General features: G+C 52.2%; 1 protein-coding gene across 1 annotated transcript; it reads left to right on the top strand.

The window, feature by feature from the left end:
• The first annotated feature begins 2,087 nt into the window (after positions 1-2,087).
• Positions 2,088-11,741, top strand: METRN (meteorin, glial cell differentiation regulator). Its single transcript, XM_044657121.1, has 4 exons — positions 2,088-2,185; positions 6,805-7,226; positions 9,104-9,163; positions 10,742-11,741. The coding sequence occupies exons 1-4, from the start codon at positions 2,088-2,090 to the stop codon at positions 11,056-11,058; spliced, it is 897 nt and encodes a 298-aa protein (XP_044513056.1). The 3' UTR covers positions 11,059-11,741.
• The last annotated feature ends 616 nt before the right edge of the window (positions 11,742-12,357 follow it).

Genomic DNA, 12,357 nt, shown 5'->3' with positions numbered 1-12,357 from the left:
TGGAGAAAGAACAGGACTGTTGAATTTGGACCTTGAGATCTGGAGTAAGTGAAAGGACCAGGGTTTCTCTTGGCAGTTTTTTCATGTTTGGTTATCAGCTGCTCAACTGAGTTATTAGTTGTCAACTCAATCAGAACATCTCTTTAGTTGGACATAGACCACAAAACAGTCACTCTATTTCTTATTCCAATAGAGAGCTGGATAGATAGGCAGATAAATAGAAATAGAGACAGTACTTATTAGAAGCCCATATGGGACAGCTAGTTAGCACAGTAGTGGAGTTGGGAGGACTTGGGTTTAAATTTGGCCTCAGGCACTTCTTAGCTGTGTGACCCTGGGCAAGTCCCTTAACTGCTGCTGTTTTGTCTTAGAACTGATGCTAAGACAGAAGATATGGGTTTAAAAAAAAAAAAAAAAAAAGAGCCCATGCCAGGCAAAGGAGTACTGTTCTAAGGCCCCTATCCAGTGCTTTATTTGATGGGAGACAACCCAGAACTAGACAGCATACAGCACTTCCAATGCGTGGGGCAATTTGCCGGTTAAGTGGGCGGGTGTGGGATGTGGCCCCCCGCACCAGAAAGGTCTGCCCTGGCTTTACTCAGCTCAGGTCCGCATTGCAGTCATGCCCTTCAGACCCGCAGCAGAGGCAAACATTCCAGTTACTTGTCCGTAGGTCAGTTCCATGCCGATCTGAGCTGACCCCTGTGCTAAGTGACTCTTCCAGTCCTATCGCCTTATCTCCCCCTTTACTTCAGATCCTGCTAGCAGTGGGCGTCTTGAGCAAGACACTACCACAAAGGTGGTTGTAATTTCCCCCCAAGGCATGGGGAGTTCAAGCAGATTCTTGGAAAGAAGCAGGTTCCCACGATTCGGAACTGCAGGACAGGTGTGTGTGTGTGTGGGGGGGGGGGGGCTGAGGTGTGTCCGGGCTCCCATTGCCCCCAGGAGAGTACCACCCTCCCAACTGTTCCTGGTCTGGCTCTCCTCACCCCTACACCCCTAGGCCAGGTGGTCTTTTACTCTAGCAACCCGGCTGGGCTAGGGAGGCTTGTGGTTCCTTTCAGTCGAAGCTCCTAGTCCTCTCCTTCATCAACCTCCTCTCTACCTCTCGCCCCCAGCCAAGCTCTCCCGCGAGGTGGGGCGAGGGACGAAAAAAGTCTCTGATAAACCTTAGCATCTTAGGACTGGAGAGAGAGCTTGGAGAAGAAAGGAGGTGGAGAGTAGCGGATAGCGATAGTGGGAGGGGGAAAAGGAGTAGACTAGGTGTTGGGGGTGGGGGCAGAGCAACGGAGTACATAACGAGGCAGGTTTTTTTGATAATCATTATTATGAATGGTTTAATTCAATTCAAGTATTTCCTGGGCTTATTTCTAGGTCCGGAAAAAAAGTTCCGCAAAGTCCAGGGAGCGAAGCGAGACCTCGGATGGGGGCGGGTGGGTGCAGGGAGAGAGGGAAAGAGCGAGGGGAGTGATGTGGGATAGCGAACACTGGCCGCTGTGGGCGAAGCCGGCGCCTCCTTTTCTCCGGCCCCCACATCTGGCTCGGAGCCCTGGAGTCCCCGGGGCCGCACGCTTCCCCCTACTCGCCCGCCCGCCCGCCTGATAGCCCGATATTGTTCTCCGATCTCCTCGCCTCGGCTCGGCTCCGCTCGGACAGACCGGAGCGGGGGCGGGGGTGGGAGCAGGGGCTCTCCCACTCCAGCCTCCTCTGCCTCCCCGCTCTTCCGCAGCCTGATTGGAGGAAAGTTTCGGGACTGGGTCACGATTGGAGGGTTTTGTCGGTCCCCGCCTCCCTGCCCGTCCCTCCCCCAGCTTCTGGCATCCCCCTGCCCAGGTTGAAAGTGGCCGGCGGCGCGGCGGTCAGCGCCGCTGGGGCTATGTGGCTGTGGGCCAGCGCTGCCTCTCCTCTCGCCTTCCGCGGGCTCTGAAGCGCCTCTGCAAGAGGAGATGGGGGCTGCAGTTAGCGGAGGCTGAGGCTTGCCGAGTGCGAGGGTCTGGGGATGCAGCTCCAGCTGTTGCTGAGGCGGCGGCGGGGCCGCGGCTCCTGAGCGCCCCGGGGCCCCAGGGCTCGGCTTCAGCCGCCTGGCCATGCTGCTCCCACCGCTGCTCTGGCTGCTGGGCTGCGGCCTCCTGGCCTCTGCGGTCCTGGCCAGCTACTCCGAGGATCAGTGCAGCTGGAGAGGGAGGTATGGACTCCCCGACCCTTATCACACCCGACCTCCTTCCTCCCCCACGACGGACCTCCCCCCGCCATCCTCTTCTCTTTTTCTGTCTATCCTCGTTACTCCCTCTTCAACTTCTCTTCGCTATAGAGAGCTTTGCAATTTATTAATTTGCTCCATTTCCCTGAGCTGTAGGAGGGGATAGGAGGAGGAATGTATAGTAACGTGGGGTTTCCTCTAAAGACAGGGTGGGAGGGAGAAGGGGGGGGGGCTCGAAACGGGGAAGGGCTTCCCCACCTTTAGAGTATCTCCCTTCGCTTAGGAGGAATTCCGTCTTGGGGCTTCTACCCCATCACCTGGGACCAGCAGCAGCAGGGAATGGGGTGGTGGGGAGCCCGGGTTTGCGTGGATTGAATGATGAGGCATCTCCAAGGAGAGGGCGGGGCTGGCAGCCCGGCGGGAGGAGGGAGAAGTCACAAAGTCAGCTTGGTTTTGTTCTCCTAGGGTTTTTTGGCGGGTCCTCAGAGGTGGGCCCCCCCCCCTCTGTTTCATCTCCCCACTACATCCATATGCACACACATTCTTCTCTCAGTAGGGGAACCTGACCTTCTCCTGGCATTCGGAAGGACCTAACCCTCCCCGGCACTTGTCTCCCCCCCACCCCGAGTCTTTTCCTTCCCTGATTCTCAGAAGCCGGGAGCTAACCTCCACTGTCCTCTGGTTCCTAGGAGCTTGGGATTCAGGAGTTGTGATAGGAGGGCGAGGATATTTGAAATGGGTTCCAGTGCCCCAGCGTTGTGAGGAGGGGAGCACTAAGGAAAAACTTAGGCAGGGCATCACCCTGGAAAGGGAAAAGATGGAACCCAGATATGGAAAGGACAGAACCCTCTTTGTGAAGCTGCCACTCTCATCCTGTTTGGTGCTAGGCTTGACTGTCCTCATTTCTTTCAGAATTAGTATTGGTGGGGAGGAAATTAGCTTTTTCTCTACTGACTGAACCTTGGAAGTGAGAGCATTTCTAGGGAGAGGGTTTGGAAAAACATGTAGAGAACTTGGAAATTGGAAACTTCCCCAACTGAAGAGCTGTCACTAATGAATGGGTACCCTCCTCTTTCCTGGAAGAACATGAGTTAGGGGAGGTGACTATGGGCATCAGAGGGTGTGGTAGGATGAGGGACTGGAAATGGGGAAGCAAGAAGGCCTCATCTTGGCCAGTGGTTTTGACACACTACTCTCTCCAGATTTGATCCCTGAGTTATGGGATAGGAGAAAATAAAGACTGGAATCCCTTGCAAATTGATGAACTCTTGGGGAATCGGGATACTTGATCTAGTTGTGGCCCTACCTCTAGTTCAGTGAGTAATCTTGGGCAAGTCAACTCCTGTCTTGGAGTCTCATTTTCCCACTCTTTAGGGGAAATACGTTTAGAATAGATCTCTTAACTCAGTCCCTTGATTCCAAGTTCAGGGAACTGGGGAGTAGAGGACAGGATAAGCTATCACCCAACCTTCCCTGTTCCTCATATGGCCAAGGAGCCATTGTAGCCAGAAGGGAAAAATATACAAGTAATTTCTGTCCCAGGCCTAGATTGCAAACTAATGGAAGATCCCCATCTTCTCTTTCCCCTTCCCTCAGTCCAGTGTAATGCAGATGTGTGAGGATCTTAGGCTGAGATGCAGTCTGCAGGGCCCCTGGGAGGATTAACATTTCAGGATCCACAAATCGCTGATCAAACAACTTGTGGGGCCAGAACCAGCTCAGAGGCTGAGCAACTGGAGAAACAAGGGAGGCCAAGGGGACTCAGTGTAGTCTGCTTGAAGAGCATCTCAGGGTGGAAGAAACATGCAAAGGTCATCTAGTCCATCCCTCTCCCTCCAGCCAGAGCATTTTCTCCTCTTAACTAACCTAAAAGGAGATTACACGGTTTGCCCTGGGATCAGATACCGTTCTCCCTACCTTTACATTTCTTCATGTAATCTTAATGAAATTACCTCCTGTTGCTACTTAAACAGTTCCCTGGGAAAACAGCTGTTCTCTGTCCCTCATAAGACAACCTTTTCTTGGCTTGAAGGTTCTCTCTTGCTCTGGCTGCCCCACATCTTCTAGCTTCTTGCCATGTCTGCCTGCCTGCCAGTCTCTCTCCACCCCCATCATCTCTCTCCACCCCCATCTCCCATAGACATTCATTGGGCTTTCCAGTCACTTTGTAGATCAGTCTGCATTACTTGTATAGCAGTGTCTATGGCAACTGGCCCTAGCTTAGACAGAGAACCCTGGAGGTTCGGGCCAATGGCTGGACCAGCCTTTCCTCCATTATAGGAAGTTGGATTATATCCCTTCCAGCCCTACATAAGGAGCACTTCCTAACAGGGCTGCACAGATGTAGAATGAGCTGGTAGTGAGTGAGTATTCCCTGCCAGGGGAAAGGTTAAGGAATATCTTCCAGAAGAGGTTGGATAGTGGCCAGTTGGGTGGATCAGTGGCTAGAACACCAGGCCTAGAGACAGGAGGTCCTGGGTTCAAAGCTGGCCTCAGATACTTCCTAGCTGTGTGACTGTGGGCAGGTAATCAACCCCCATTGCCTAGCCCTTACCACTTTTCTACCTTGGAACCAATACACAATATTGATTCTAAGGCAGAAGGTGTGAGTTTAAAAAAAATTAAAAAGTTGGGTAACTTTGGGTCTGGGCTCTTGGAGAGAGGATCAATTTTTAGGTAGGAATTAGATGAGATGACCTCTGAGATACATTCCAACTCTTGAGATTTTGTGACAATGATGCAGGAGAAAGAGCACTGGCCATGAGACAGGAGACTTACGTTCTTGTCCTGGTTCTGCCATTAACTTGCTATGTGGATAGAGCTCTGGGCCTAGAGTTAGTTACACCTACTAGCTGTGGGACTCTAGAAGTTATTTAACTTCTGTCTGCTTCAGTTTCCTCATCTGTAAAATGGGGATAAGAATAGTACCTACCACTCCAGGTTGTTATGAGAATCAAATGAAATAGCCTTTGTAAAGCACGAGCTATAGAAATGCTAGCTATTATTGGTAGCTATTTTTCATCCCTTCTTAGAACCTTATTTTTATCCTTAAAAGCAGGAAGTTGAGCCTCTCAGAGTCTTAGTTTCCCCATCTATAGGATCTCTTCCATTTCTAATGATCCATATTTTTGTGAATCTATGGCTTTTATTTGTCCAGTGGCCTTGGAGGACAGCTTCCACTTTTCTTAATAATGAGATCTAGCCCAAAACATGGATGGCTCTTGCGAGAGATTTTCTGGCAAAGGCTGGATAACCACCTATTCAGTATGGTGTAGAGGGGATTCTTGTTCAGATAACAAGTTGGATTAGATGGCGCCTGAGGTTTCTTTCCATAGGAGATTCAATGATTCTAAGGATAGAGGAGAAAGTAGCAGAGACTTGTTAGGTCAATACCACAGGAGCTGGCATTGGGCTGAGAAAGAAAGCTTTAGGGAGAGAGGAGGGTTAGTGGTTTTTTTCTGATAGTTTAGATTCCTGAGGCTTGCTGTACTATGGTCAAGATTTTCACCAAATCCTTCGCCCTTTCCCCTGTCGCATGGATGGGGAAAAGTTTCACATGGAATTCCAAAATCTCCGTTGTAGGGGAATCTCAGGAGGCCAGCTAGGCCATTCCATTACCTCAAATAACAGCAGCCCTCTTTAATAAAGGTTCTTGAACCTGGAGTTTATGCACTCATTTTTTTTCATATTTGGGGAACTTATTTCAATAATTGTTTTCCTTTGTAACCCTGAATTTTCTTATGCATTTAGAAACATTGTTCCAAGAAAAAGTCCGTTACACAAAAAAGGTTAAGAACCCCTGCCCTCCGCCATTGCTGACAGGTGGTCATTTAGCTTTTGCTTTAAGATTCCATTGAGGGGGAACTCACGACCTTTGGGTGCTGGCCTATAGGTTGGATAATTTTAATTGCTAGGAATTGTTCCTTACCCCAAGCCTCTCTACAACTTGCCCCTGCTCCTAGTTCTACCTACTGAGGCCAAGCATATGTCTCCACTCAGAGGGACAGCCTATATTTACTTGAAGAGCTGTTGTGTTCCCCCTTAGTCTTCTCTTCTCCAGACTAAATACTCCCAGTTCCTTCAACTGATTTCCCAGGTGGCCTGATCTCAGGCTCAATGCCTCATCATCCTGGTTCTCAGCCCCTGGACAGACTCCAATTTGCCAATGTTTTTCTTAAATGTGGTGTCCAGAGCTGATCTCTGTGCTCCAGAAGTGGTCCAGCCAAGGTCCCCCCAGAGTACAGCTGTGCTTTCCTCTCCCAAAGCTAGATGCCATGTCTCTCCCTTCTCCCCAGATGTTTTCAGACAAAATTGTGTCAAAGACAAACTCCTTCTCCATTTTGCATCCAATTCGTGGCAGAGATTGGGCTGGGAGTCAGGAAGCGAGGGCTCAGGGTCAGGCTCAAAGCCTCAGTTTCTACATTTACAAAATGGGGATACTCGTTCTTGTCCTTCCTACTTCTCTGAGCAGTTGTGAGACTTCTATGAGTCAGTGGTTGGGGCAGGGCTTTATAGAAAGTTAGATGTGAAGTGCTGTGGGTTCAGGGGCTGCTTTGTGGGTGCTCTACTGATCCTGTCGCTGGGGGGGTGGCATTTCTTGGCAGTGGCTTGTCCCAGGAGACGAACAGCGTGGAGCAGCTATCCTTGCACTGTGCTGAGGGCTCCCTGGAGTGGCTGTATCCAGCAGGTGCCCTTCGCCTTACCCTCTCCCCCCGGCTGCCCCCAGGCAGTGCTGGTGCTGGCCAGAGTCCCAGGCATATCACAGCCTGCATCAAGTCCTCTGGCCCCTTCCGGGGAGCCCAAGTCTACGTGGAGAGAGATGGACTCCTGGAGCTGCTGTTGGCCGAGGCCCAGGGGCCGCCCAGAGGCCGGTGTGTCAGCTGGCAGCCTCAGGAGAGGGTGGCACTGTTCGTTCAGTCTACCCCACACCGGGACATCAGTCGCCGAGTAGCTGCCTTCCGCTATGAACTTCGAGGGGATTGGCACCTGCACCTTCCCCTGTTCACGCACAACCTTAGCATGGAAGGTGAGGAAGCCTGAGGCCGCTCTGGCCTCCCAGGGATCGGGCACTTTTCTGCTGGCACCACTGCATGCTTATTCCATCTCCCTGCTCTATCTCTACCCAGTCCTTTGAAATTGGAACTGAAACCTGTACCCTAGAGGGAGGTGTTTTTGAGTCAAGGGGTTAGAATTTCTGGATTTTCTTGCCAGCCTGTGCTGTAGCCCGACTTGCTGGGTATCCTTTGGCAAGTAGACATTTACCCTCTTAGGGCCTCAGTTTCCCTAAGTTCTACATGAAAAAAAAAGGGCTTTGAGATCATCTGAGGACAGACTTGAGTATCAGAGTAGGAGCCTCTGCTTCAAACCCTGTTCTGAGTGGGGAGCTGTCCCACAGTTTTTCTACCTGAGAATGGGTGACCTGCCTGATATTCAGAGATTCTGGCATCAGACAAGTGGCTGGAATAAGTGAGAGCCTAGAGGAAGACTGGAAGAGAAACAGTCGCCTGGGGGCCTGCAGTAGCTGGGCTGGCTGGGGAAGAGGGAGGACCTGTGGGCTCTTTATTGTAAGGGCAGTGGTGAGGGGCAGCTGCTCTTGGAAAGTTCTAGGAATGAGGGCAAAAGGAACAGAGTTGACCGGTGGCAGGCAGAATTCAGGTTAGCCATGCATTTGTTGGCTGCGAGGCTTGCCAGGGGAGGCTGGGGCATCTACCCCGGGTTTGTTTAAGGGAAATGTGGGCAATGACCTCCCCGGGGTGTTTGGAGGCTGGCTGACCTCTCAGACTTCCTCTCAGCCTTAGGAGTCCGTGATTGGGCCTCGGGGAGCATGTGGGAAGCCCTGCCTTGACCCAAGGCCTCCCATTGGGGGAGGAGGAGTAACTTGAGTCCCCTTCTCTCCTCGGCCCGAAGGGGGAGGGGAAGCAGGGAGCCAGGGTTAGAGCGTGCTCCCTACAGGGGCTGGGGGCCCAGAAGGGGCTGTAGCCCCATGACCTCCCTCCTCTCATCCCTCCGCCAACCCCTGCATGCCGCCAACAAAAGTCCAGTGTACTATCTGTGGCCTGGCTGCCTGGTCTCCATGGTGATATGGGCACTCCCCCGCCATCTCCCCCGCTGGGCCAGGCAGCTCATTCCCATCCTTTGAGAGCCCCATGGCTGGATATGATGGGATTAGCCCCACCCATCTGTTGAGAGGGGGTGGGAGGTTTATGGAGGTGGGGACGAGGGGAAAGGATCTGTTCTCTTTTCTCCAGAGGCCTCTGGGCTTATCCCAAGGGCTCTGGTTCCTTGCAATTGCCAATTTTCTAAGATGCTCTTCAGAGCACTTTGTGGGCCAGGATCCCTCCGGCCTGTCCTTGAGGCCAAACAAAGGAGTGCAGAGCCTTGTGGCTTCTTTTGGAGGATGAAGGATAGAATCACATGTTTATGTCCATGTATGGATACCTGGGGGTGTTTATGAAACACTGAACTCCTTGGGGTCCTCCGGAGCTTTCTCTGGCTTGGTCTGGGAGGCAGCCAAGCAGGAAAAGCCCTGGCTGCACTGTCCGAAAACTTAGATTCAAATCTGTGTCTCCACCACTTAATTAACTGTGTGACTAGAGGCAAGTTACTTTACCCCTCCGGCTCCCTTATCTGTGCAGTGGGAATACTACAGCTTGTACTCCTAAAGCACTCTACAAATGGGAATTATTATCAAGAGAATTCCAGCTAAGCTGGAGGATTCTCCGCAGGGACCCAGAATGACTTCAGCCCCCAAGACTAGGGTTTGGACAGTGAAACCTCCACTAAGCATTTTCTTGTACACATGGCCCTGCCAGTTATCCCAGAGGGTCATTGGGTAGTTGGGGGAAGGAGCGGGAAGCCCACCCCGGCCTGTCCACCTCACGCTTCTGCGTCTGTGTCACACAGGGACCTGCCGCCCGTGCAGTGATGCTGAGGTTCTCATGGCTGTGTGCACCAGCGATTTTGGTAAGTAGCTTTCTGGCTCCTCAGACCGGCTCGGCTCGGTGTCTTTTGGCAGTCCACCCCCATCTTATCCCAGCTCCTCCTCCCCCAAACTCCTTCCCCCTTCCCAGATTATTCTGGGCTCTGATTGGATTCTCCTAGCATCTCCCTTGGCCACTGTCCCCATCCTGCTGGTGTTTGCCCTCTTTCTGCTGCCCTTTTGTCTTAGGTTTCCTGGGAGGGAGAGAAGCTATTTGTCTGGAACTCTCAGTAAGTACAGTCCCTGCTGCTCAAAACAGGTCCAACCTTTGATCTACGCCTGTGAGGTGACAGGAGGGAGAAGTGGGCAGTGAGCTGGATGTTGCTACAGGCTTGGGGATCCTGGGGACAGAGGAGGGATTAAAGGTCCATGGTCTGTGTTTGGGGGGGGCAGGAAGGGATGTGGGGTAGAGCTGACCCCTGTCCCTAGCAGGGGATCCAAACGCTAGAAGGGTGATGAGTAGCACCTCTGAGTATAGCTGTAAGTCATGCTCCTTTCCAGGGATTCTGGGAATCGGAGCATGGGGAGCATGCAGAGCATGCAGTGGGTGACTGCCAGGGATGGGGATGTGGGGAGGGCCTGGCCTGATCAGCCTTTGCAGGTTGCCCAGGAGAGTGGGCCCAGTTGCTATGGGAAGTCAGGGGGTTTATTAGTTCCTCTGACAGAAATCCAGAGACCCGTCAGCAGAATTGGCTGAGGAAAGAGAGCACTAGGGTCAGGGGTCAAATGATGCAGGGGAGTCTGGGGCCTGCAGGGGTGGGGGAAGGCACAGCTTTACTTGACAGGCTGAATGATGAACTCACCCCTCCAGCCTTTCCCTTTTGGTACTGCTGGCGTGCGCTTACTCTTCTAAGTTAGCAAGAAGCCTGGGATGGCTGCTAGCTAAACAGCTCGACGTCCTACCCCAAAGCCACACTAGCTGGGCCTCTGGTGGGGGCAAGGTTTCAGCTGAGAGAGAGCATCTTCCTCAGCGGCCATAAGGCTCTGGTTGTCCCACGGTTGGCCATGGGGTGTTGGGAGGGTGCCCTGTTGAGGGGAAGTGATGTTGGTCCAGTTCAGACTGGGTAGCTGTATGAGGCCAGGAGGTCAATTTATCAACTTCTGTGATTGGAGTCCAGAGACTCCTCAGCTGATAATTCCTGCAGATATATCTGCCTCGGGCATCCCTGGGAATCTTGGATGTATTGAGTGACAAGCTCACTCTTTGTGACCCACCTCCCTTTAGAATCCTATTTAATTGGTGACATTGGATTTTCCTACAGAAAGGACTGACCTATGTGGGGCAGGGCTGGAGAGGAGTGATGTCAGGTGTCTGGGACAAGTTGGAAGAGAAGAAAACCTCTGGTTCATGCATCCCTTAGCCCCAGATGCTTCCCCTGGCCATAGCCTCTGCCCTCAGCCTGTCCTGCTCCTCCTCCCTCTGCCCGTTTCTTTCACTGGCACAGCCCCTGGCTCTCTGCCTCTCAGCCTCTTTCCCTGTGAGCACACGTGGGTCTTTGGACCATCAAAAGCTGGACAACATTGCTTAGAGATCGCAAATATTTTTTCCTTTCCTCTGGCAGTGGTTCGAGGGACTATCTGTGGAGTGACTCATGACCAGGAGCTACAGGAGTCAGTGATCAGCATCAGCACTCCTCGAATCCATCGTCAGAAGTTCCCATTATTCCAGCCTGCAGAGTCCTCCAGCCAAGTGTCCGGTACCATCCGCACCCCTTTGCGCTGTGGCGTCAGGCCTGGGCCTGGCATCTTCCTCTTCACTGGTTGGAGCCACTTTGGGGAGGCCTGGCTGGGCTGTGCTCCCCGATACCAGGATTTCCGCCGCATGTATGAGGCAGCCCAGGCCGCTCACCATAACCCTTGTGAGATGGCCCTGGATTAAGGCTGTCTGAAGTTGGGGAGAAGGCAAGAAAGGACCCCACTTATCCTCCGATCACTGCTAAAAAGCTATCAGTACCCAAGACTGTTGCTTCCTTGAACCATCTCTCCAGAGGTGCTGTGAGAATAAGGGATTGCTTTGATCCTGGCTTTTGTTTTAGGAGTCAGCAAGGTCTTAACAACCAGCCCATTCCCAGGCATCTGGTTTGAAAAGTGTTCCAAGCATGCCTTGGGAGATGTCAAGTGGGCATACTCTGGATGATTCATTTTGGTGGGGTGGGGTTTGGCGTATTGGGCAGGGAAAGTAAATCTTTTCCATGGAAGAGACAAGGGATAATCCCTTGTACAGACCTCCCCCACCACTACCTGCAACACCGAGGGGGACTGCCCTAGTGGGTAGATTCCATCTAATCTTGCAGAAGGTGCCCCTTGGTGCAAGTGATCAGAGAGGTCTTAGAGGGGGAAGCTGAACTGGCCCATCACCCTAACTTCCCCTTGCCAGGTGGACACTGCTGCTAGAGCCCAGGATAGCCATCTTGGTGGGCATCTCACCTTGGAAATGACTTTTAATGGGTTGGGTTAGGAAGGGCAGGGCTGGGAGGCAGAAAGGTGGAAGAGGCCCCGGGTGCACTGCAGTTATCTTGATACCAAATGTATGTGCTGACAGTGGTATTTGGGGAAACTAAACTCTGCCAAGTGTGCCTGGCCTACTGGTTTCTTCCTGTTTTCATCGGAGGGTAGGGGCTTGGCTGGTGAAAGCTCTATGCTGGGGGAAGGTCAGGGACCATCATGGTCCTGGTTACTTTCCTTCTCTTCCAAAGGCCCCTTCTCTGAGTGGGTTCTCCATCCTACGGAGCCTGTTTGTTTGGGCTTTTTGGGCAAACCCCTTTGGGGAAAGGAGCTGAGTTCAATGAAAGGTGGGGGGGGTTGGGGTGCGGTGGGTTAGAGTGTGAAATGACTTGAAGAGGGTCAGACCCTCTTTTCCTTGGTACCTTATTTATTGTTATGTGTCTCCTACATTTCTTCTCCCCCTGCCTTCCAAGTCTGTGATGGCCCTCAGAGCCTTGTACATGTTGTTTCTGTTAACCTGTATTCTAGGTGTGTTACAGTACATATATTGGCCATCCCAAACCACAGGTACTCTCAAACCCTCCCACTGCTCCTTGCATTCTCTCTCTCTCTCTCTCTCTCTCTCTCTCTTTCTCTCTCTCTCTCTCTCTCTCTCTCTCTCTCTCCTCTCTCTCTCTCTCTCTCACACACACACACACACACACACACACACCTTCTTTCTCTTGCACTGAAG

Source organism: Gracilinanus agilis, chromosome 1 (assembly GCF_016433145.1).
Source record: "Gracilinanus agilis isolate LMUSP501 chromosome 1, AgileGrace, whole genome shotgun sequence".
In the NCBI taxonomy this organism is placed as follows: domain Eukaryota; kingdom Metazoa; phylum Chordata; class Mammalia; order Didelphimorphia; family Didelphidae; genus Gracilinanus; species Gracilinanus agilis.
Note: the sequence above shows the minus strand (reverse complement) of the source record. Positions and strands in the feature narration are given on the sequence as shown.